Here is a 25,594-nt window from a genome sequence, read left to right as displayed (position 1 = left end):
CCTAATCTGAAAAGCATGACTCAGTCACGAAGGGCCTTAAATGCCATGCTAGTAGTTTGGATTTTATCTTGAAAACAGTGGGAACCAATTACCTACTTAAGCAGGAAAGTGAAATGATCAAGGCTGCATTTTTGAAGAATCATTCTGACCTAAGGGTGGAGGGACTGAAGGCCAGGTGACACTGATGCAAAATGGTTAAATGACTGTTGTAATTCAGAAGAGTTATGACAGTAGCTGGGACTAGGGTTGTGGCACTTAGTCCTCAAAACAAGGATTAAGTAGATGTAGCAATGGTTGAGTGTGGAGGAGGAATCAATGATCAGGCTTCTGTCTGGCACAACTGAGGGATTACTGCTAACATTTATTGAGTTCTATGTGCCAGATACCATGCTGAGTACTTAAAATTCATGATCTCATTAAATTCTCACCAAAAACCTGTATATTCAATTATTCTCATTTTACAGGGAAAACTAGATTTTATGTTAAATAACTTGCCAAGGTCATGATCAAATCCAGATCTAAGTAAAAAACTACTTATGTAAGATAACTGGCACACAGTGGAAGCTCCAACATTTTCCTTTCAATTACTTACATTGAACACATCACTCCATTATTACTTTACCTTGTCAATATTCAGTGAGTTACTATTCCTCAATGTTTGCAGCCAACAGATAGGGAAACTCTCATTTCATACTTAGTACACTTCTGAAAGCATTAAAGTACAATGTTAGAGTTAAACAACAAAGTCCCAGTTTTAAATGGATACCTGTTTCCAGAGCACTAAACATTTTATGATTCTTAAATTATGTATGATTAGAATCAACCTGCCAGAGCAAATCCAGTGGACATCTAGGAAATGTCACAGATGCTGAAGATCACGATAGTAGGTGTTGTATCTATCACTGTGTAACTGGGTAAACCCCAAACCACCCTTCCTAAACCCACCAGGGACAAATGATTAAGGAATTTTCTACTTATTGTATGACCATGAGGTATCTTGTAGCTTCTCAGAACAGAAAGGACATCTTTCTCCCTGCCACAACAGCACAAGCCGACTGGAATTCAGGCAGCCAGCCAGTTACCCCTTTTCCATGAGGCCTTTCAAAGGGGCTATCTGCTAAAACCTCCCTGTTCACTGCTCTGGGGGACACGGACAATGGTCAGGATGAATGACTAGAACAAGCAGAGGATAATTTTAGAGATGAAGGAAATTCCAGATCTTAGCCGCCGCTTGATATTTTGGAGGGAGCTCAGAAGCAACTGTAATCTCAGAGGAACACTGCCAAGTAACAGGCCTGGCTCTACTGTCACAAACATACCCTTCCATTTTGGCCAAGGTCAGGCCTTTAATCTTTAGCAACAGCAATTGGCAGGAGGTGAAACAATGCCATGGCTCAAAATCACGCAAAAGTCATATATTAAAGACCAAATTCAGGGACTGAAAAGGGATTCAGAAGTACCAATGTATAACTTGAAAATGAAGTTGTACAAAAATAACAAAACTGAACACAGTCTATAAAGAATTTCTCCAACCACAAGTTACTGGAGGGCAAGGACCAGATCTTCTCTAAGCTACTTCTATGCTTTATTCACCATGGGCCTGATGAGGGGAAGACGATCAAGCCTTGCAAGACAAGGAACAGTGGTTCCAGCACGTCTTCTTGCAGGCCTGCCTAATCAAGAAATATGGTAATTGTGAAAGGGAGAGAAGACTAAAATTAAGACTAGAGAAATGTGATTTCATGCTGCTTTACCACAAGGGGGCAATGTTTGAACACTAGTAATCTGGAGAAGCCAGGGACTTAGTTTACTTCCTTTTTAAACCCCAGACTGAGGGCTGGAGCCTGGGTGAGAAGTGAGCTTGTCGCTCCACCTACTCACTGCATTTCTCCTACAGGGATTGGCACCAACTCTTTACTAGCAGCGTGGCTGTCAGGGGGCCAAGGCCAAAGGAAACAAGCAGAGCAGCTAGTCTTCCTACAGTGATCACATACGCAAGAATGCGTGTTGACAAGTAGCAGTGATGGTGGGGATCTCTGCCTGGAAATTACTTTGAGTAGTATGGGGTAGTGGTTCTACAACTTGAGCAGGCATCAGAATCACCTGTAGGGCTTGTTAAACTAGATTACTGGGCTCTAACCCTAATTTCCAATTCATAAAGTCTAAAGTAGGTCTCAGAATTTGCATTTCAAATAATTTTTTGGGTGATGTTGATACTGCTGATCCAAAGACCACACTTTGATTATCACTGCTGTAGATATTTCTGGCTCTATGCCCTTAATCTCTTAATACTCTCCCATTCCCTCTTTTCTACCATCCACCTACTGCTTTAATTCTTCTCCACTATCCTCCTTTAGAAAAACTAAGGGAAAGACAGACACAGGAGTGTTAGATTTATCTTAAGGATTCCTCTGGGCAAGGATTCTGGCACTCTAGTCTGGTCGATGGGTATTTCAGTAGCAAAATTTATTCCAAATACATACATGCTTCCTCTCCTTTTATCTAACAGTTGGTGGGGAGGGACAGTTCAGTGAAGAGTAACAGGTGCTTTTCCAATAATAAGGTCTTGATTTGGGTTTCGTAAGAATCGGGTAAAAAAATCATAGATCTATTCTGCTATATTTTAGAAAAGCTTCTCACCTCTCCTAGACTACTTAAATATTATAGCTAAACATACACAAAATTTGCCATTTTAACCATTTAAGTGCATTAAGTACATTCACATTGTTGTGTATCACCACTGTCTGTCTCTGGAACTTTTTCACCATCCCCATCTGAAACTCTGTACCCATTAAACAGTAATTCCCCACTCCCCACTAGCCCTTGGTAATCACCATTCTATTCCTAGACTACTTTTTGACTCAGTTTCTCCTTCACTTAATAAAAGAGAGGGTCCATTGGTAACTACGGGATTACTTCTATATATGCAGGCCTTCTTGCATATATGTGATTGAGTTTATTATTATAAAAAAGGGGAGAAAAAATGAGGTTTGAGATAGGAAGGAGACAGCTGGAAAGGGATTTTCATACTGGGCCTACAATCCACAGGCCTCAGCAGCCCTGCCATGGGTCTGCCCGATTCTTTCGCATCAAGAAGTTGATCTTGCGAGCCATTTCCATGTTGTAGATCCGCCGGCAGGTTTCATAGCTTTCCCTCTGTCGTCGGCGACAAGGCTTTTCATAGTACCGCCGTCGCTTAATGTCCTCAATGAGCCCATCCATGGTGAGAATTCTGTGTAAGGGCAGGCAGTAAAGTTAGAAACCTGGGCTCATTCTTTCTGAATTTCACAGATGGCCAGAAGCCAACTGGCCAAACAACTGGTGTCTATAAAAATTATGTGAAATGGTGGTTATATAGCATTAACTGCCTACTTACAGAGGCCCCAAACAGGAATTTGTGGGATATAAAAAAGTAATTACATAGTCCTTGCTCTTGGGAAGTTTATGGTCAAGGTTATGTTTTCAATCTTTTTTCTACCACAGCACACCTGAGGGATGTGACAGAGTCCTGTAAGAACAGTGCCTGGGTAGCTCAGTGAGTTAAGCATCAGACTCCTGGTTTCGGGTCAGGTCATGACCTCACGGTTTGTGAGTTTAAACCCTGCTGCGGGCTAACAGTGCAGAGCCTTGCTTGGGATTCTCTCTTTCTCCCTGTCTAACCCTTCCTCGCTCACATTCTCTCTTTCAAAATAAATTAACTCAAAAAAAAAAAAAAAAAAAAAAGGAGTGGCTCTCTATGGCAGTGATTCTCAACCAAGGGATCATTTCAGAATCTTCAGATGGAATAAGTCATTTGTAGTAGGAAAAAAATAAATCACCAGGGGGTGATTCCTACATGTTCCTTAGTTGCAAAAGCCATCCCTAGTTGCAAAAGCCATCCCATCGCATTAACTGGTTGATACAGCTGAAGTCTGGAGGCCTGAGATATCCCTGGGCCCTACTTGGGGAAAGAAGAGGCTCAATGATACACTAATGATACAAATGGGAACATTAAATAACAGCTTCACCCATCATTTGCCATGTACACATGCTCTAACCACACTACTTTACAGACTGCTCCCTGAACACGCTGATACCAAGTCTTTACTCAAGCTGCTTTCTCAGCCTAGAATGCCACCCCTACTTCCAGTTGCCAACCTTCTTAAATCTTTCTTTCAATGTTTATTTTTGATAGAGAGAAAGAGAACAAGTGAGCACGAGTAGGGGAGGGGCAGAGAGAGACACAGAATGTGAAACAGGCTCCAGGCGCCAAGCTGTCGGCACAGATTCTGACGCGGGGCTTGAACCCACGGACTGTGAGATCATGACCTGAGCCCAAGTCAGATGCTTAACTGACTGAGCCACCCAGGCACCCCCAGTTGCCAACCTTCTGAGTGAAATTTTCCCTCATCTTTTTTATGCCAAACCTACATGCCACCTCTCCAAAAAGGTTTCTCATCTTTTTAGAGAAAATCATTTATTTTATTGTATACCTATTTAGCAGTTATTTCATTCTGCCATTTTATTATTTATACAGACATCTCCCTCATTAGACTGACAGCCTCTGAAGGCAGAAACTATGTTTTATTAATCGTTAAGGGTCCATAAAATTGAGCTCAATCTGTTTTCTCCTGCCCACCCAATTCCTTGCAATGCAGCTCCTCTTGTTGGATTTAAAACATATCTAACTCAAACTCACCTCTTTGTTCTCCCACAAAGACATCAGGCTTCTATAAGCTACCCATCCCCAGGCTCCTGAGAGCTGTGGCTCCAATCTGTAATTTGTTGCTCCCTCTCAACCCATCACCAGTTGGTCCTCAGGAGGTCTGGAGGCATCTGCTGCTGCCCTCCATTCCTGGCACTGTTTACATGGCCCCCTTCCTGCTCACCCTGGCCTTTTACTACAGGTAAAAAGTCAGTCACAAACACAATTGGAGATAAGGAGGTTAAGTGGAAGAAGGGGGATAGAGGAAAAAGGAAATCAGAGAAACCACCAGCTACTTCTGCCCAGCAGGAAACCCTATTTTTTGCTGCTATGTTATACCACAAAGCCCAAAATAACAATAATACATTGAACATGAACTTGAAAAGATGTGAGCTTTGGGTAAATTACAAATGTGAATAGACTTGGGAACCAGTGTCCTATGGGATCCTCTCCCAGGCTCCTGTTGTTTCATATTAAGAATGATTAGGGCACCTGGGTGCCTCAGTTGGTTGAGCATCCGACTTTGGCTCAGGTCATGATCTCACAGTTTGTGAGTTCGAGCCCCACATCAGGCTCTGTGCTGACAGCTCAGAGCCTGCTTCGGATTCTGTGTCTCCCTCTTTCTGCTCCTCCTCTGTTCACACTTTGTCTCCCTCTCTCTCAAAAATAAATAAACATTAAAAAAAAAAAAAAAGAATGATTTATAGGCTACTAGAAAATCTTATTTGTATAGATCAGTTTGTTAGTGGTAGGGAAATGTGAGGCAAGGGAATTGCTGCAAATTCCCAGAAACAGAAGCAGATAATTCAGGTTCTACTGGAAACATAGTCATGCCCAAAAATCATGTTGGATCCAACACTAGAATCTTACAATAGAGAAGTAGGGCACCAAAGACCAAAAGACTCCATATCCTTGCTGCCTTTCTTCCTCAATTTACTCTTAAATGTTGGCATCCCTCCAGATTCTGACTGAAAACCTCTGTCTTTCTGGTTCTTCATGACTTCCTTAACCTTTACCAGTGAGCCCCAATGCACAGTGGAGTCATCCTCTAGAAGGTTTTTTAAAAAGTACTGATTCCTGGGCACCATTCCTCAGAGATTTTTTTTTTTTTAATTTTTATTTATTTTGAGAGACAGAGAAAGCGAGCGGGGGAGGGGCAGAGAGAGAATCCCAAGCAGGCTCTGCACTGTCAGCGCAGAGCCCGATGCGGGGCTTGAACTCACAAACCATGAGATCATGACCTGAGCCGAAATCAAGGGTCAGATGCTTAACTGACTGAGCCACCCAGGTGCCCCTAGAGATTCTGATTTAATTGGTCTAGAGTGGGGTTATGCACTGGAAATGTTCTGAAATACTGCCAGGTGATTCTCAGCCTCAACTGAGAACTGATGCAGACACGGTTGACTCTTTAACTCTAGTCCCAAACTTACCTTAGAGCTAGACTGTTATTTCCAATTGCCTCAAAACCTACACAGACCAAAGTTACTGTCTTCTAAAATCTATAGTGTTAATGACATCACCAGTTACTCAAGCTAAAAATCTGTGTGTTCCTGGACTAGGCCTTTTTTTTTTTTTTTACTTCTACACCCACAGTTACCATATCCTATGAATTCTATAACCTGAAATAGTTCTTAGATCTCTTCCTTCTCTCCTTTCCTGTGGCCACAGCTCTAATTATTGTCCTTATCATCTTGTGTCTGGACTCCAGACATAAGCATCTAACTGGTCTTCATGGAATGAAGTTTTCATGGAATCCCAAATCGGTACCAGATACTGTGTTAAATGCTATAGAAAACAAACCTAAATATGGTTCCCTCCCCCTGCTGTATAGTAGAGAGGACAATTATACAAGAATTACAGTAGAGTCTGATCACTTCTTCCCTCTGTTCCCAAAGCACAGTGGTCCTCAAACTTTAGCATGCAGCAACCACATGGAAAACTTAAACAGATCGCTGTGTCACCTTTAGTTTCTGACTCCATAGGTCTAGGGTAGGGCCCAAGAATTTGCATTTCTAGTAAGTTCCCAGGTGATGTTGCTGCTAATGGTCTAGGGAAAACCAATGCCATACCACAGTTAATGCCTCTTATAAAGCACTGATCAGACAATATCATATTTAACCATGTTCTATCTTTTCAATTTTTACTTATTTTGTAAGTTTTAAAAAAAATTTGTTATCAAGTAATCTCTACACCCAATGTGGGGTTTGAACTCACAGCCCCGAGATCAAGAGTCACATGCTCTTCCAACTGAGCCAGCCAAGCACCCCGTCTTTTTAAAAAAAAAAAAAAAAAAAATTGATGTTTATTTTTGAGAGAGAGAGAGAGAGAGAGAGAGAGAGAGAGAGAGAGAGAGAGAGAGAGAGAGAGAGATACAGATCATGAGCAGGGGAGGGGCAGAGAGAGAGAGAGGGAGACACAGAATCTGAACCAGGCTGCAGGCTGTCAGCACACAGCCTAATGTGGGGCTCAAACTCACAAACTGTGAGATTACGACCTGAGCTTAAGTCGGATGCTTAACCAACTGACCTACCCAGGTGCCCCTTTTTACTTAAAAAAAAAAAAAAAAAAAAAAAAAAAAGGTTTATTTATTTATTTTTGACAGAGACAGAGTGCAAGAAGGGGGAGGGGCAGAGAGAGAGGGAGACAGAATCCACACTGCCAGTGCAGAGCCTGACATGGGGCTCGAATTCATGAACTGTGAGATTGTGACCCGAGCTGAAGTCAGATGCTTAACCAACTGAGCCACCAGGCACCCATTTTCTTTTTAATTTTTAAAATCTCCCTTATTGGAGTTTGTGCTTTCTAATGTTAGAGATTATTTATTTTTGTAAATGAATTTATTCATTTTTTAAAATGAATTTACACATTTTTGTATTTAACATAATGCTTAGCAAAGAGCGTATTATCAGTAAATGTATGATAAAAATGAATCCTCTAGGGGAGCCTGGGTGGCTCAGTCGGTTAAATGTCTAACTCTTGATTTCAGCTCAGTCATGATCTCATGGTTCACTGAATTTGAGCCCCACGTGGGACTCCGTGCTGAGAATGCAAAGACTGCTTGGGATTCTCTCTCCCCCTCTCTCTGCCTGTGCCCCACACCTGTGCGTGTTGTCTCGCGCTCTCTCAGAATAAACTTAAAAAAAAAAAAAAAAGAATCCTCTGGGTGACTGACAAATGTCCGTAGCTCAAGGGATTAAGCACCTTTATAATAGCTCAGAAAGCCTCAATAATATTACCTTTCCTAAGATGTAACATGAGAGTTTAGACAGCATTTTCACATCCATGACCCTAATACAATCCTATAAAATTAAGCAGATAATGTCATCTTCAGGAAATGGAAGTCCAGAGAGACTGACCTGCCCAAGGTCACAAAATGGAGCTAGATGTAGAATCTAGATCTTAAGTGCAGTGTTCTATAGTAGCATTCTGCTTCTCAAACAAAAACCACAAGGTTCAGAAGACAAATTATTGTGGGGCCTATGGGCAAAGGAGACCCTGAGGAAGGAAAGGGCTGGGCTGGGCTCCTCAGAGTAAAAAAACGGAAGCCAAGAAGACACGGCACGCTGAGGGAAAGGGATGACCCAGACATCCGTCCGGATCTTGTTTACTGCTGTCTGATGAAGGCCACTTTTTGGACTAGTCTAATACATTAGAGAAACAACAGAAAAAAGTCTCTGGGAAAATAAAAAGATTGGATATAAATTATAAAAAGGACACAGAGACTGTGTTTGAGGAGAAACGATTAAAAAAATCGGGGACCCCGGATATGACTTTACTAGGAAGAAAATCCTAATGGAATGAAAAAGACAGTCTAAAAGGAGGAGGAAAGAAATCTGCAAAAGGAGAAGGGAGTTTAGACACATACTCAGGTAACCTACTGGAGTTTCCAAGGGTTTGAAACAGAAGTGATCACCTTTCCAAGTAAATGCCTGTGTGCTCAGGCAAAAAAGCAAGATAAGAAAAAAGTAACAGAAGGATCTAAGAGTGGAGGAAGGGAAAGGATGAAAAGATCGTAGTCCCCAACAAAATGATAACACCATTGCCAAACAGTATTCCCTGGATGGTTCTAACTACTCTAACCCTTACCCTGACATTTCTAGTTATCTTAAAAAAGCAAAGATTGGGGCGCCTGGGTGGCTCACTCGGTTAAGCATCCGACTTCGGCTCAGGTCATGATCTCGCGGTCCGTGAGTTCGAGCCCTGCGTCAGGCTCTGTGCTGACAGCTCAGAGCCTGGAGCCTGTTTCAGATTCTGTGTCTCCCTCTCTCTCTGACCCTCCCCTGTTCATGCTCTGTCTGTCTCAAAAATAAAAAATAAACGTTAAAAAAAAATTAAAAAAAAAAAAAGCACAGATTACCTTCCAAAGCTCCAGAGTCCCTACAGTAGAGGCATCTACTCATTTTTTAAAAATATTTTTTAATGTTTATTTTTGAGAGAGACTGAGTATGAGCAGGGAAGGGGCTGAGAGAGGAGACACAGAATCTGAAGCAGGCTCCAGGCTCTGAGCTGTCAGCACAGAGCCCAACACGGGGCTTGAACCCACAAATCATGAGACCATGACCTGAGCTGAAGTTGGATGCCTAACCAACTGAGCCACCCAGGCATCTCAACTCATTTTTAATAAAAAAGGATGCAGGAAGAGTTTTGTAGAACTCATGAAGTAAATAGAGGGGCACCTGGGTGGCTCAGTCAGTTGAACGTCCAACTTTGGCTCAAGTCATGACAATTCATGAGTTCAAGCCCTGCACTGGGCTCTGTGCTGACAGCTTGGAGCCTGAAGCCTGCTTCAGATTCTGTGTCTCCTTCTCTCTCTACCCCTCCCCGACTTGTGCTCTGTCTCTATCAAAAATAAAAAATAAAAATAAATAATAAAATAAATAAATAAATAAAAAGAACTCATGAAGTAAATAGAAAGGGTGTTACTAATGAGGGTGTTACTTCTGCTTCCAAATGTAGTTCAAGGACTAGCAGATCAAAAGCTTTAGAGTAAACAGATCAGCTAGAGTTCAGGCACCTGGCAAACTAACACTGAAGGAGAAATCAACTGCCAATTTTAGTGGAATTCATCAGATTATGTAAAAGTAGCTGAGCTGCCTGGGCTGGGGGAGGTTGGGTGTGGCAAACTCACATGTCAGTGTAGCCAGCCTACGGCAGGGTAACATGTATACACAAGGACCCAATGGGCCCAGAAGCTGGCCTACCAGGAATAAAAGGGGTCAACTGGGCATACTTCCAGTGTGCTTGCCTTTCCTTGATTGGGGGCCAGCCAATCATGCAGGGCTTCCTAGCAACCCCCACTTTCCATCTCCTCATCCCAGGGCACTTGGTTATATAACAAGCATTTTGTGGTGGTCTCACTGGGCAGACACATAGGCCGTTTCCTTTGTAAGACTACGTTTTTGCTCCAAACACGCCAAAGCTTTAACCACCTCCCACTCATCTCATTTGGTTTCCTACCTACTGCTGTAATTAGACCACAGAACATGAGACTAATTTTTAAACTATGAAACATCAGAAAGCTGAGAGATAAGGAGAAGCCTGGGATGTAAGACAGATATACAGAAAAGGTGGCCAGAGAGATTAGGAAAAAGCAGAGAAAAATAAAATTACATCAAAAAATACTGTTTGACAGGAAGACTGGGCTACTCCAGAACCAGCTGGCTCACATTTTCATGTTTAAAGTCCTTGCCTAGAAAATTGTTCTAAGAGCAAAATACTTGTTCATTTTTTCCCCAAAGCTAAAATACAATTTATGGCATATATATATATCTAACACCCCAAGATTAAAAGGAATAGAAATGTAGCTTCCCAAAGACTGAATGCAAATTGACAAAATAAGTATCTTCCCCAACGACTATAAAAATCACTAGTGTAGGGGTGCCTGGGTGACTCAGCTAGTGAAGCCTCTAACTTTGGATCAGGTCATGATCTCACAGTTCATGAGTTTGAGCATCATATCAGGCTCACTGTTGTCAATGTGGAGCCCGCTTTGGATCTTCTGTCTTTCCTCTCTCTGCCCCTCCCCTACTCACATTCTCTCTCTCAAAAATAAACATTAAAAAATATACACATTCCTTAAAAACAAAATCACTACTGTAATACTTGCCCCCAACATGGCAACTTCGACCCAGGAAAAAAGTATGTGTGAACTGCCATTCACCTACAAAAAGATAATCTTAAAAGAAATATGGGGAGGGGTGCCTGGGTGGCTCAGTGGGTTAAGCGCTGGGCTTTAGCTCAGATCATGATCTCATGGTTCATAGTTCGAGCCCCGCATCAGGCTCTGCTGACAGCTCAGACACTGGAGCCTGCTTCGGATTCTGTGTCTTCCTGTATCTGCCCCTCGCCTACTCATACTATGTCTCCCTCTCTCTCTCCTTCTCAAGTAAATATTTTTTAAAAAAAGGGAGAGAGGAAAAAAAAGGGAAACAGGGATGTGAAAACAGATTCCTAAAGCAAACTCTCAATCATTCAAAATAAATAAACAAATCACCAAAAAGCAAAACCAAAAGGGTAAAAATTTCCTTACAATGACTTCCAATTATCATAGCAAACACATAATGCCTACCTATGTTTTATTTATTTATTTTAAGAGAGAGTATGTATGAGAGTAAGCAGGGAGGTGACAGGGTGCTGTCACCACAGAGCCCAAGGCGGGGCTCAATCATCAAGAGTTGGAGGCTTAACTGACTGAGCCACCCAGACAGCCCCAAAGCAGCTAATTTCTTTAAAAAAATCAATTTTTTGCTTTTGTGTTATTTGCACTTTAGGAACAGGGGAGGTTAGGAGAGCTAAAGCTGAGCCTTTGGAAATATGTTTCATCATCAAATAACAGCTGCCCTTTGACATCCTTCAATAATACAAACATCTCAATCACCCTGGCTAACAGACCCATCTAAATCTACCAAAATAAATCAAAGACTTACAGAGAAAGGTCAGAAAAAGGGTGAAGGAATCTGTAAGACTTTTCCCAAATTCAGCATTTCATCTCACTAGCTAATTCACTACTGAGTCTTTAAAGACATTTATTTTGTGCTTCTAATATAAAGGCAGAGATATGTAAGGTCTATATATATAAGGTCATTAGACATCTCAACCCTCTCACAGACATGCCACTGGGTCTGAAATAGGAAAGAGCTGGGAATGAGCAGCCACAGAAAAAAATAATATAGTGTATCTTACTATCCAGTACTTAATGGAGTATCTTTAGGAAACAGCTTCCACCCAAGGACAGGATTGGTATGCACAAACACAGAATGAAGTAATGGGGCTGAGACCTAAGACCAGATCCTTTTAAAAGACACACAATCCATCTTAAGCCTGCAACTTCTTGATTACACAGCTTCTGACAGCATCTTGGTCCTCATTTATTATGGTCTTCTGCCATCCAACCACCCACACCTAAAACTCTGCTAAGAACTAGATCATCTTTCATTTACCCTCTCAGTCCCCAAGAACCCCACTAATAAACCCAATCAAATAAAGTTTCTTAACTCGAAAATTAATGAAACAGGTGTTTATTTTTCCAGAGGAAGTAGTAAACAATCTAGTGACATAAAGCAATGAGCACCGCACTCGAAAGGTGTGTTTTGCACTCCTCTCTTCCATTCAGTAATTGTGTGATTCAAGAAACGTAATTTAAATGTCCTAAGCTTCCCTTACTTGTGAAATAAAGCTACCACCTTATTGGCTTTAAGGTGGAAGCCCAACTCATATAATCTCTTAATATCTCTTTCCTACAATTCTTAACTTACTTGAGTTAGTGTTTAAGTTGATTTGTTTGAGAGTGTGTAAGCAGGGGAAGGGCAGGGGGTGGGTGAGAGAGAATCCCAAGCAGGCTTCACACTGTCAGTTAGGAGCCTGACTTGGGTCTCAAACCCATAAACCGTGAGATCATGACCTGAGCCGAAACCAAGAGTCAGATCCCTAATTGACTGAGCCACCCAGTCTCCCCCATACAATTCTTTGATAATTCAACTCAACAAGCATTTGTTTCTCCAAACTGTTTTACACTGTGGAGAGAAAATGATGAAGCAAGCCAGAAAATCAAAAGACTTACAACCAGTGGCAAGGTAAGACTAAGGAACTATTGGCCTAAGTATGATAGTAAGACATTCTTTATTACAGCCATTCTAAATCTCGTAATGTAGCATTCAGAACCAATCAATACAGCTCCTCTACACCCAGTTCATTTCCACTTGTATGTTTTTGCTTATGCTGTAACCTTCCTCTAAACCTGTTATACTTTTACATCTCTTGCTTGCTTCTCCAAGATCCCAAATCTGAATTTGTCTTTCCATTAGCCTTGTCCTCTGCCAATCCCTCTCTCAGCTTTCTATTTATCATGCACTACATTCCTGCTTCCCAACCACGTTATAACTTGGTTTTCCCTTTGGGTTCCTTAAGTCTTGGGGAGAGAATTCAGGCTGTGTATAAACAAACTTCAGACAGGTTTTGGGAGAAACTTCATCTTTAAGATAAAAAACTAAGGGAGCGAATAACCACCACACTTCCCAAGACAGCTGGTCTAGGCACGATTCTGGTTACCTGTTTAGGGTCCTGTATGCACCTTCCACATTTCCTTCCTGTACCATCACAGTCCTGGCAATGAACTTCAGATGTTTTGCCATCACCTTGGGGTTTAAATCCTCACTCTGCAGGATCTAAAGGACAGTGCTGAAAGGGGGAGGAAAGTACAGAGACCAGGTTAAAACAACAACAACAAAAACACAGAATGCCCGCTCTATCGAGTGGCTTACTCAGGATCTGGAAAAGCAACGTCCTCATATCTTAGCATACGTGAATCGTTATAAAGCCTGCCTAGTTCTCTGTGGCAATACACACCCTAGCCTACGGAAGAGGTGGCAGCAGGGGGCACCACGGAGTTGTCGTGGCACAGGAAGACGGGGAGGCGCCGCAGCGTACTCCGTTATCGTTCACGTTCCCAGGAGTGTTGGGGTTGAGGGCTGGGAACGGAGTCTTTCTAGGTCTTTACGAAGAGGGGCAACCACGCGCAAGCCTCCCTTCTCGCCACACCCGCCCTGCTTTCCCTACTGCCAGCCCTGGTTCCTCACCCCACGCCCTCCGGAACCAGCCTCCGGGAACCTGGCTCGCGGCCGGAAGCGGAAATACGTAATCTCCTGCGCCGCGCGAAGAAGTACTGGCTGTGGCGGGCGGGCGGGGCGGGGGGGGGGCGGTAGAAGAAAACACCTGTGTGGAAACCATGGCAATATTGCTTCCAGCCCGAGTCGACGGATTCTCCACGCCCCCTCACGCCTCCTGCCGGACTCCCGACGCCTCCACTCCGGACGCCACGCCGGACAAAGCAAAATATCCGTTGCCTTAAAGTCCCCCAAAACTGGTTCCTCGCCTTCTCCTCCCTCCATGTCTGAGGTCAGCGCGATTCCGTACCCCTAAATCCTATCAAATCTGTAACAGATATTTCCAGATTTCTTTTTCTGGAAGAAAAATGAGAGAAATAGGCAAAGCTTCCTGAACACGCTTCCTGTTTTCTCAAAGGACACAGATTCTTTGAGATCTGCTCTCCGGGAAAAACAGCTTCAAACCCCTCATCTGCTTAAAAAGGAAGGAAAATAAATGAACAAACCACGAGTTGCCTATGAAATCATCTGCCCAGGCATTTCACGAAATAAAATGAAATTACGAAATAAGGAATTGGGAAACACCTGCAGGTTTTAGAATCGAAGTCTCCTCCTCCAACCTCCTCCTCCTCCACCTCCCCCTCCTTTTCTTTTTAAGATTTTGTTCTTAAGCAATCTCCACACCTAGCTTGGGATTGGAACCCACAACCCCCAGATCAAGAGTCACATGTTCCACGGACTGAGCCGGCCAAGTGCCCTGAACTGAAGACTCTTTTTATGTCGACTTCTATCCCTTTGCCTCTTAGGGAGACCTAGTAGAAACATCTCCTTTATTTCTTCTTCACTGTGGAAACCGCTTTTATTTTATTTGTCTCTGTTACTTCTACATTTCCATTTGCGGTTATTCATATAAATTCAGATCTAGGAGCTACTGGAAAACAGTAGGGAAAGGCTCGAAAGAAGAAAGGTACACAAGCAGGTACTTGTGTAATACGGTTTTTTTGCATACTTCCCCTAACATGCACAGGCGTGCACCAGCACACACACAGTTGCATCCTCATCAGTTACGCTAATAGAACTCACAAAAAACAAAAGCCTCAAACTAAGCCAGGTTCAAAGTACCAAACTAATGCTAGACTGGAACATTACTATACTTATTAACAAACTTTTATTAAATGTCTGCTCTTTGTTAGACGTTTTTGATACCATTCCAGTGCCTCTTGGACCACCAGAACACAGTATGGTAGACGTGAAAGTTAAATAGTAAAACATCAGCATATAATAAATGCAAAATAAATTATATAGGCAACAGGATAACATGATGGGAAAGCACTGGTTTAGAAGTCAAGAGATCTGATTTCTATCCAAACTCTGATACTCACATGTCCTGTCACTTAAACCATTAGTCTCCAATTTATTGCCTACAGGTCAATCCAGTTCCACTCATTTTTGTTAAGCAAAGCTTTATTGGAACACAGTTGTGCTCATTAGTTTACATATTAGGTATGGCTGCTTTGGGTTACAATGGCAGACTTGGGTGTTGGAACAGAGCCTAAAATATTTACTATCTGATTGACCCTTGCTGACGCCTTTTTTTTTTTTAAGCTTATTTATTTTGAGAGAGACAGAGACAGTGTGAGCAGGGGAGGGGCACAGAAAGAGGGAGAGAGAGAATCCCAAGCAGACTCCACACTGTCAGTGCAGAGCCTGGCACAGGGCTCAAACCCAAGAAACCATTAGACCATGCCCAAAATCGAGAGTCGAACGCTTAACCAACTGAGTCACCCAGGTGCCCCGACTCTTAAATGCTCAGTCTCTTTCCTCATCTGTGCTAATATCTGTCCTCAATCACACAAAATTTGTCATGGGAATCAAATGGGATAAAATATAAAATTATTTTTGAAATAAAGAGGGAACATAACATTTTTGAAAGTCTGCTATATACCAAACCTTGTACAGGCACTTTAAGTGCATGATCTCATTTGATGGAGTAAAGGGCCAAAGACAGCCTGTATATCATGTTTATTGGAGAGAATTGTTGGGAGAAGGACTTGAGTTGGTCACTGAAAGAATGGAAGGGTTAACAGGAGCAGGAAAAGGCCAGGCAAGGTAACCAGCATGAATTAGAGTTTAGAGCTAAAAAGTCTTAAAGTGTTCAAGGACAAGTAAAAAAGTGAGCAAAGAGATCAATTAGGGGAGAAGGAGAAACAAAGGCTTTGACTAAAGGCTTTGAACTTTCTTATCCAAGTACTGAGGAGCCATTGAAGGATTCAAATAGGATATAACATTCAAGACATTGTTCTGTAAAAGTATTCTGGTTATCAGTGAGAAAGGATTAGAGGTAAGAGAGACTATTGCTATAAAGTTTAGGCCAAAGATGTGGTGATGAAATGGATAGGAAAAAATAGATTTTAAGAGACATTCCAAGGGGCGCCTGGGTGGTTTAGTCAGTTCAGTGTCTGACTCTTGATTTCAGCTCAGGTCATTATCTCATGGTCCCTAATTTCAAGCCCAGCGTCAGGCTGTGTGCTGACAGCCCGAAGCCTGCTTGGGATTCTCCCTCTGTGTCCTCTCCCCCTTTGGGTGCCTGCATGTGCATGCGTGCTCTCTCTCTCAAAATAAATAAACTTAAAAAAAAAAAGACATTCCAAATGCAGAATAAAAAGATTTGATGATGGGGCACCTGGGTGGCTCATTTGGTTAAGTGTCTGACTCTTGATTTTGCCTCAGGTCATGATCTCAGGGTTGGGTTCCCAGCCCATGTTGGGGTGCAGTCAGATTCTCTCTCCCTCTCTCTGCCCCTACCCCACTCACACTTTCACTCTCTCTCTCTCAAAATAAAAAAATATTTTTAAAAAAAGAACATGTTGACTGAATGGCACCAAGTTTTGAGTTTAGAGAAATGATGGTAGCATAGATAGCGCTTACAAAAGAAGACGAGTATAAAAAGGCAGAACAGGACATCTTCAAAGGAAAGAAAGTATTTTGATTGGGGACTACTGGAAAAAGCACCAGACTGGAAACTCAGAATTCTGTACCACATGCTGTGTTGTCTTGTACAAGCCACCTAAGTTTCCTTGTCTAAAAAGTGAGGGGTTTGAGTGACACCTGTTGGTTCTAAAATGCTGAAATTTTCAATAATATTTAGGTGTTAATAACATGTAAACAGAACTGTTCAGCAGAAATGTAGACGTTCAATATGTCTTCTGTGGGAAATACTGGGACTAGAGATAGGGCTTCAGGAGTCTTCAAAGTTGAGGCAATAATTAAAAGCCATGAAAGATGAAATCTTTTTGTGAAAGTATGTAGTCAGAGAAAAGAATCAAGGACTGAGCCTGAGCGCACACCCACATTCTAGAGTGGGCAGAGGTGGGGCCATTAAGAGATACAGAAGTTGCTGCCAGGTAGGTAAGAGGAGAATTAGGATAGTGTGCTGTCATGGAACCCAAGGGAGGAGAGTTTCAGTAGGCAGCATCAAGAGTGTCAAATGCTACAGAGAGCAGGAAGCACATAGCCTTTGTAAAGGATCCTGGATCTAGCTATTGATTTGATGGAAGCTCCATTAGAATACCTGATTCTGTAAGATAATTAGTGACTCTGGAAGGTGCACCAGAGTGGTAGTAGCTAAGCTGTAGGGGGCTAAGGAGTAAGTGGTAGGAGTTGGAAAGATTAATTTTTTAGAAGTGTTATTTATTTTTGAGAGAGAAAATGAGTGCGAGCAGGGGAAAGGCAGGGAGAGAAGGAGACACAGAATCTGAAGCAGGCTCCAGCTCTGAGCTGTCAGAACAGAGCCTGATGCGGGGCTTGAACCCACCAACCGTGAGATCATGACCTGAGCTGAAGTCAGATGCTTAACTGACTGAGCCATCCAGGAGCCCCAGGATTTGGAAAGATTAGACTGTCAAAAATATGACGAAAATGGGGTGCCTGGGTGGCTCAGTCCGTTGGGCGTCTGACTCTCGGTTTTAGATCAGGTCACGATCTCCTGGTCGTGAGATTGAGCCCCGCATTGGGCTCTGTGCTGGGGCATGGAGGCTGTTTGGGATTTTCACTCTCCTTCTTTGTCTGCCCTTCCTGCCCCTCTGTCAAAAATAAATAAATAAACTTATAATGTTATGAAGAAAATATGAGAAAGAGGACAAGCAGACTCAAAAGATGTTTTCCAGAAGGGGGAGAACTGATCCCACTTGTGGGAGGAATAAATATTACTTGTAGGAGAAATAAATAAATAATTCAAGAACAAAGTGAAGCTACAAGATAAAGAGGGGGATAAATGACACAGCAAAAGTTCCAGAGAAAGGTAATCAAGGGCACAAATGGAGTGGTTTGTCTTAGAAAGGAGGTTACGCTCTCTGAATTCAATCAAGAGACGATTCTTCCCTGAGAACAGAAAACTTGAGCAATGGGGGAAAGATGGATAACCAGCTGTGAGAAACATGCTAAGTAGCCAATAAGAACAATGAAAATGGCTGAGTCGTCTGATACATCGCCAAGGCTTAGGATGGGAGAGGACATGGTCTTGGTGGTCACTGGGACAAATGAGTCAGAGTGATATAGAGAGAAGAGTGGACGTAGATAAATGTACAGACTCCATTTCCGCGTCCTGATAACACCGGGCGGCTTTCCATACGTTTAGCAGCTGCAACCTTTTGAATCAGGATGTGGCCTGTGTCTGAGTGGACTCCCCATTCTGACAGCTCTAGGGCACCCCTTCCTCATCACAACTAGCAACCCCAGTGGCTGTCCTGGCTCCTGTGCCCCCCTTCTGGCAGCAGTCGATTACATGTGCATTTATTCACAAGCACCAATAGTTCCCATCAAAGCAAAGAGCTATCCCAGAGCAGAAGAGCCTGCTAGTCTGGGCCAACTGGAAGATTTCAAAAGTGAGAGACACAAAGGAAATGTACTAGTCTCTGAGACTACATGAAAACACAAGGCCCATTCTGAACCCTGTAACTGTCCCAACAGTGGTCCCGAGGAAGCCAGCAAGAGTCCCTTTTCTTCTCCACTGGACCTCTCTCATCCCATTCAGATTCTAACTAGCTGGAGCTCATGTTCGAAAACATTCCCATCCCCTCTCTTCTTTCCTGCTGCTTAGAGAATAAATACTGGTACTTGAAGCAGGTTTACATTTCCTCCAATCAACAAACTGTTTAGGTATAAAATTTCTTTAATCAAAAAGGATTGCTCTTCCCTCAACACAAATGCACACGTTAAAAGTAAAAAATATATATGAGAGAGACACATATTTACACAAATTAGAAACCACAGTCTTGAGTCCTGGGTTAGGGGTTGAGAGAATGGACATCAGGGGCAACTGAAGGATGGCTTCTCATCTGCTCTAGATGTCTCCCAGTCATCTCTCTGGCCATGGTGGGTAGACCAGGGTGGGACAGGGTACAGCTCCAGTCTGATGGCAGAGTTACTGGCAAACTGTGGCAAGGAGGTCCCTCTCCAGAGAGTTTCTTAGGAGCACTGGGGATGACAGGCGATGCTGTAGCAGGTAGAACTGAAGTGGTTGGGGCAGAGTGGGTGAAGGGCTGTACTCCGTGCTGGACAAAAAGGATGATACCGATGCTGGCTCCAGTGCCTAAAGGACCGTGGCTCAGGGAAATGGTACCTGGGGAACTGAGGGGTGGGTTGCAAATTGGAGTGGTGTGGGTCCAAGTGAGGTGCATGGCTGGCCATTCTGTGAGGTGCCAAGGCTGCTTCGATTTCAACACTAGATGTCCTAGCTGTGTCTGGTCCATCTTTTCCGTGGGAGGTGCAGGAGAGGAAGCAGCTGGATGGCTGTGGTGGCTTGGAAAATGCTAGAAGGAAGACACAAGAGAAAAAAAAATACGTGAGAGAGCTCTCAGATGAACTCCACTTAGTTGCTTAAAATTTTTCTTTCCTTGGGGACTGTCTGCAAGGCAAACATACCGTGTTTTATGCAACAGATAATTTCCTGGCAGGCCATGATTAAATAAAAATTTTAGTAACCTAATTAGACTTTCACTTACTTGACGAATACTTGCAAGCCTGTTACGTACCACATATATATCAAACACTGGACATCCAGGTGGGCAAAATAAAAGTCCTGTAAGGTTTCACTATTTAAAAAATAGTTCATTTTAGAACTTATTTTTCAAGGCTGTTTTTAATATTTATTTATTTTTGGGAGACAGAGAAACTGAGTGTAAGCAGGAGAGAGGCAGAGAGAGAGAGAGAGAGAGAGAGACAGAGAGAGAGAGAGAGAGACAAAGAGAGAGAGACAGACAAAGAGAGAGAGAGAGAATCTGAAGCAGGCTCCAGGCTGCGAACTGTACAGAGCCCAATGCGGGCCTCTAACCCATGAAGCGCAGGATCACGGGATCATGACCTGGGCCAAAGTCGGACGCTCAACTGACTAGGCCACCCAGGTGCCCCGACTTCAAGCCTATTTTTAATTGGAATCATCATTTCCCAATTTGTATATTTAAAATTTTTCATTTCCCTTGGTTGAATTGCTTAAGAAATGTAAATTGATATGCAGGCAATGGGGTGCCTAGGTGGCTCAGTCGGTTGAGCGGCTCTTTTGTTGTTGTTGTTGTTGTTGTTTTTAATGATTATTTGTTTTTAAAAAAGAGAGAGAAAGACAGAGTGTGAGTTGGAGAAGGGCAAAGAGAAAGGGAGACACAGAATCCAAAGCAGGCTCCAGACTCTGTGCTGACAGCTCAGCTCCAGCCTGAACCCAAGATCCGTGAGATCATGACCTGAGCCAAAGTTGGACGCTCAACGGACTGAGCCACCCAGGCGTTCCAAGTGTATGACTCTCTATCTTGGCTCAGGTAATGATCTCACAGTTTGTGAATTCAAGCCCTGCATCAGGCTCCGCACTGATAGTGCTTGGAGTTCTCTCTCCCTCTCTCTCTGCTCCTACCCCACTTGTGCTCTCTCTCTCTCAAAATAAATGAATAAACTTAAAAAAAATTGTTTAAAAATATGCAGGCAAGAATCCTCCTGCTTATTTAAAAATTTTTTTTGTTTTATTTATCTTGAGAGAAAAAAGAGAGCGCATGCACACTGCACACACAAGCAGGGGAAGGATAGAGACAGGGAGAGAATCCCAAGTAGGCTCCATGCTGTCAGTGCAGAGCCTGGCTTGGGGCTCGATCTCACAAATGGTGAGATCATGACCTGAGCCAGAGGTTTAGCTGACTGAGCTACCCAGGCACTCCCTCTGCTTATTTTTAAATGAGTTATTCCCATAGCAATAATAATTGTGGTTGACTGAAAACAAGGACTGTCCATTATCTATAGGAGACTTTCCCCTCCCCATCATTTGAGTACCCCATAAACACACTGTTGTTTGAAGGCACAAAAAAATAGGTCACTTCTAGGGGCACCTGGGTGGCTCTGTTGGCTAAGTGGCCAACTCTTGATTTTGGCTCAGGTCACGGTCTCATGGTTCTGTGAGATTGAGCCCTGCATGGGGATCTGCACTGACAGTGTACAGCCTGCTTGCGATTCTGTCTCTGCCCCTCCCCAAAGCGTGCTCCCTCTCTCTCTCAGAAATAAATAAAAAGTTTTAAAAAATGGATCACTTCCACACTAAGTCTAAGAATCTATCCAACATGGGGCACCTGAGTAGCTCACTTGGTTAAGCATCCACCTTCAGCTCATGTCATGATCTCACAGTTTGTGAGTTTGAGCCCCGTGTCGGGCTCTGTGCTAACAGCTCAGAGCCTGGAGCCTGCTTTGGATTCTCTGTCTCCTTCTCTCTCTGCCCCTCCCCCACTTGTGCTCTGTCTCTCTCTCTCTCAAAAAAAAAAAATCTATCCAACACTCCTTCTATAGGTGTTCCATGGCCGCCCTCCTACTCTCTCGGTGATATATTTGTTATGACCAGTCCTTGAAACCCACACTTCCAGAGGGTTTGGTACAGAGTACTTGGGTAGGAGTAAAAAGAAAGAGAAGGGAAGGGTTTCAGGGCAGCAGAGGAGAAAGGATTTGTAAAGAAAAACTAAAAACTCTTACTGCATAACTCATTTGGCCAGGTAAAAAGCCTTCTATAGAGGCACCTGGGTGGCTCAGTTGGTTAAGCCTCTGACTTCAGTTCAGGTTGTGCACTCATGGCTCTTGAGTTAGAGCCCCAAGTCAGGCTCTTTGCTGACAGTATGGAGCCTACTTCAGATCCTGCCTCCCTCTCCCTCTGTCCCTCCCCCGACACATGCGTGCACATGCTCTTTCTCAAAAATAAATAAACATTTTAAAAAAGTATTTAAAAAAAGTCCTCTGTATCCATGCAGAAAGCAGAGAAGCTGAAACGTGAGGAATAAGGTTAAACTTCATGGAGTGCCTTTTTTTTTTTTAAAGTAGGTTCCATGTCCAGTATGGAGCCCAATGTGGGGCTTGAACTCATGAGTCTGAGAACAAGACTTGAAGTGAGACCAAGAGTCAGACGCTTAGCTGACCAAGCTACCCAGGTGCCCATTCATGGAGTTCTTTGTAGTGATACAGACAAAATAGAACAAAAACCATATAAGAATCAAGACAATGAAGGAACGTTGGGCATTCCCTCCCATGAAAAGAAACTTATTGGCAAAAAGGAAGAGACTTAGAAGAAAACAGAAAGAACCCATTTCTCCATGTACACTTCATTCTCTTATTTCCCCACCTCTCTCTCAGGTTTACAAGTTCTTACCTTGGTCAGCTTGTGCCTGCTACTGCCCAAAGATGACTTCTGAGCAGCTATACGAGGAAACCAAGTCTTTAACATCCCTTCCACCTGTAGCAAGGTTCCTAGGTAACGCTCCCTGTGAGAAAGACATTTACTTAAAATGCCATCAAGTGTGAAAAAGGCAACAAGACAGGATTGTGGACATCTCCTTTTAATGAAATACTGAGGAAAGAACCAGGAGAACTCACCCCATCTGGGGCTTTTGCAAAACACCTACAATACGCTGGATCCTGTCCATTGCCACGCTCTGCTGGAAACTGCTCAATCCTGGGGTCAGGGAGAAGGAAAGACATGAAGGATTGAGATGCAACAATTTAGTCAGGTAAAGGAAGAACAAAGCATGGTTAAAATAGATTCACCCAAAGAAATGAAATCACAGAAGCACAAAAGAAATAATGTAAAGATTTAAAAAAATAAAGCTTTAAATGCAAAGATTTAAAAGAAATACACATTTAAAACATCAAGAGAGAAAAAGAAAGAGGAGAACCTAGCCCAAATAATTGCAACTAACCAAATAATTACCTCTCTCAAATCGACCCATCTTCAGCCCATTCAGTAGGTCTGTGAGAGGGCGGATGAAACCTTGGAGCTCTTTACACTGTAGGAAAACAGGACAAAGGCTATGGGAGGGCTGAGAATTGCCCACACACCAGTACTGTTATTCCCCACTTCACAGGGTCCTTACTAGCCATCTGGGTGCTAAGCCATTCCAGTATTGTCTCCTTTCCCCTGCTCTTTCTTACCTTCTGAGCAAAAAGCAGGTCTCCTTTTGTGATACAACCCTGGATGTTTACAGTGGTCTGTAATTCACCGTCTCTTGATCTTTTGACCCCAGATCCTGCCATAGGAGAGGCCAAGCCCCGCTGTTCCAAGTAAGATGTTGTATGTTGGTTGCTGGAGACCTTGGGCCGTTGCCTGGAGCGGATAGGACCGGGCCGTGGCCGAGAACCTCCCCTCTGCCCAACAGTGTCTGGCCTGGGGCCATGGGCCCCTTTGTCCTCCCCCTCACTATCGGAGGGGAGACCAAAGTCACTGTTCACTGGGGAGGTGGAAAAAGAGGAAGAGAGAGAATAGGAAGAACAGGAAGAAACGCTAGATGGAGAATCCATAGGTTCAGAAGCAGGGGCTGGAGAGCAGCTCCCGGAGTACTCAAAGATCGGGACCTGCAACTGAAGAGCAAAGCAAGGGAGCATGTCACCATAATCTGAAAATTAGGAAATGGACTGGGAGACTGGGGTGTACTGCATGGGATGATAATATCTCTTCTCTCCTCCCCAGTATCACCTGTCTCAGAGCCGACAGACAAGGTCATCTCCTCCGCCTGCCCCCCTCAATTAAGTACCTGGACTGCCCCTATGGGCTCCGCAGAGCAGCCCTTGCTTAGTCTGACGCAGACTCTGTTCTTACCTCCCTCTGTTCAGAGTAAATTACCTGACTCGACACCTTCCATCTCCCCACCCTGAACATTTGTTCGCCAGGTCTGTTCCCAACCTAACCCCACAGCAAGGGCTACGACGAGCCGAGCCGTAAATCTCCGGTAACCGAAGCCACCTAGTGACCCTGTAGTGCCTGCTCCCCACAGGAACCTCCCGCCTCTTTCCAATCTTTCCAATCCGGAGCCCTGCACCAGGACCCTCTACATTCGCGCCTGACACGTGATGCTATCACTCCCAATGCCCAATTCTGCTTTCGGTCCCTAAACCTACTCCCTCGGGGTCTGATCTTCCCGCGCGCGGATGGCTTCCCCGTCCTACAAGCCTCCTCACCTGCGTCGGGTCTGCTCAGCCCAGGCTGCCTCCGGCTTCTCCAACTCCGTGGCTCTCAGCTACCCACCTCCGCCTCTCTCCCACTGGGTCCCGCCCCTTCCCCCTCCCAGACACGTGCGGCGAGGCACGTGCCTTCCCCCTGCGAACACAGACCTCACACCCTCATTGGTTGTCTAACCGGTGGCACGTGACTCCCGCTACTGACTTTCACATCCCATTTGCTACAGCCTACTAGGGGCTCGGCCAATAGAGACCCAGTTAGGTGACGATTGGCTGGAAGGAAAGGATTCCGTGCTCCGCCCCTACATGCGGCTCGCGACCGGGACCCGGTGAGGAGAAAAGGCGGAGGGTGGAAGAAGAGTGGAAAAGGGCGGAGCCCGCGGTCTTAAATAGGATGGTGGTGGGCAGGAGACGTGCGGTTGGAGTGCACGGACGGGGTGTGTGATGTGAGGCGCGCGTCTTGGGATGTGGGACTCCCGGCTCCTCTTCGGTAGCAGACTCTCCCCTCCCCCTTTATCTCCCCTCCAGCTGTTAGAGCCTCCGCTCACGAGGGCAGCACGTGGAAGCCAGCAGCAACTTGGGTCTGCAACGTGTGTGAGAGAATGACTATATGCTACTGTGTAGCCTCCCCCTCTGGGCCGCGCGGCCCTCGTGACTCTCCGATCTCTGGCTCCCTCTCCCCGCCTCCTCCTCCTACAAGTTGGGTGCCTCCTGCCCTGCTGGGTGAGGAGGGTGGGGACTGCCGCCGAGAACACCGCGTCCTCTCCCAGACTCCCACTGGGGCGGCTCCTCCGGCCCTTTCCTTACATAACCCGCCACGCACGTTACCAGCTCAGATGCCAGTCGGCCACGACTGTAGAGGTCAAAGCTGAGCTCGGGTGTTCTGACTTTTCTATCCAGGCTCCTCCGGCCTTGCGCCCTGAATTCCGTGTTCCCTAACGTAGAGAACGGAGTATGGGTAGGTCCCTGATTTCCTAGATGATACCTTCATTTCCTTTATTTGTTCCCTGGAGAAGATTCGGAAGGCTTGGAAGGAGGGAGGGTGGTACGTTCGGAGTTCACAGAGTCCGGACTATTCGCTGCCCCCTGTAGTACTGAAAGTACAGTGCGGAGAAGGGGATAGGGGGCTCAGGGACGGTTTGCTCATAGAAGGTGAGACACCGAAGAGACCGCAAGGGGGCAGCCCAGTTCTGATTAGGGTCTCGAGGATAGAGAAAATTAAAATGTGTCCCTGCCTGCCCTAATTACGCCCTGGAAAAGGCACATTGTGGGGGGTGGGGGGGTGTGAGTGGAGGAGGGTGTGAATTTTAAAAATCTATTCTAAGTAGTTTTTAATATTTTA

The 25,594-nt window shown here is 44.2% G+C and overlaps 2 protein-coding genes and 1 long non-coding RNA gene across 5 annotated transcripts; 1 reads left to right on the top strand and 2 right to left on the bottom strand.

Annotated features, from left to right (window-relative positions):
• Positions 1 to 2,936: 2,936 nt before the first annotated feature.
• MRPS21 (mitochondrial ribosomal protein S21) lies at positions 2,937 to 13,808 on the bottom strand. 2 transcript variants are annotated; one of them, XM_042994018.1, is made up of 3 exons: positions 13,759 to 13,808; positions 13,232 to 13,360; positions 2,937 to 3,232 (listed from the first exon to the last, which is right to left on the bottom strand). In XM_042994018.1, the coding sequence occupies exons 2-3, from the start codon at positions 13,312 to 13,314 to the stop codon at positions 3,052 to 3,054; spliced, it is 264 nt and encodes an 87-aa protein (XP_042849952.1). In that variant the 5' UTR covers positions 13,315 to 13,360; positions 13,759 to 13,808; the 3' UTR covers positions 2,937 to 3,051. The 2 variants fall into 2 exon arrangements, with proteins under 2 accessions (XP_042849952.1, XP_015395698.1); XM_015540212.2 differs by lacking the exon at positions 13,759 to 13,808 and adding an exon at positions 13,529 to 13,751.
• Positions 13,809 to 13,881: 73 nt separating this feature from the next.
• Positions 13,882 to 14,629, top strand: LOC122240852. The gene is made up of 2 exons (XR_006220575.1): positions 13,882 to 14,077; positions 14,204 to 14,629. It is a non-coding gene; the product is annotated as an uncharacterized LOC122240852 (long non-coding RNA).
• Positions 14,630 to 18,967: 4,338 nt separating this feature from the next.
• Positions 18,968 to 24,607, bottom strand: CIART (circadian associated repressor of transcription). Of its 2 annotated transcripts, XM_007088055.3 has the most exons (6): positions 24,253 to 24,607; positions 23,230 to 23,655; positions 23,009 to 23,084; positions 22,675 to 22,753; positions 22,451 to 22,562; positions 18,968 to 19,595 (listed from the first exon to the last, which is right to left on the bottom strand). In XM_007088055.3, the coding sequence occupies exons 2-6, from the start codon at positions 23,593 to 23,595 to the stop codon at positions 19,071 to 19,073; spliced, it is 1,158 nt and encodes a 385-aa protein (XP_007088117.1). In that variant the 5' UTR covers positions 23,596 to 23,655; positions 24,253 to 24,607; the 3' UTR covers positions 18,968 to 19,070. The 2 variants fall into 2 exon arrangements, with proteins under 2 accessions (XP_007088117.1, XP_007088116.1); XM_007088054.3 differs by lacking the exon at positions 24,253 to 24,607 and having other exon boundaries at positions 23,230 to 24,246.
• Between the last annotated feature and the right edge of the window lie 987 nt (positions 24,608 to 25,594).

Source organism: Panthera tigris, chromosome C1, assembly GCF_018350195.1.
Source record: "Panthera tigris isolate Pti1 chromosome C1, P.tigris_Pti1_mat1.1, whole genome shotgun sequence".
In the NCBI taxonomy this organism is placed as follows: Eukaryota; Metazoa; Chordata; class Mammalia; order Carnivora; family Felidae; genus Panthera; species Panthera tigris.
This window is presented reverse-complemented; position numbering and strand designations above follow the sequence as displayed.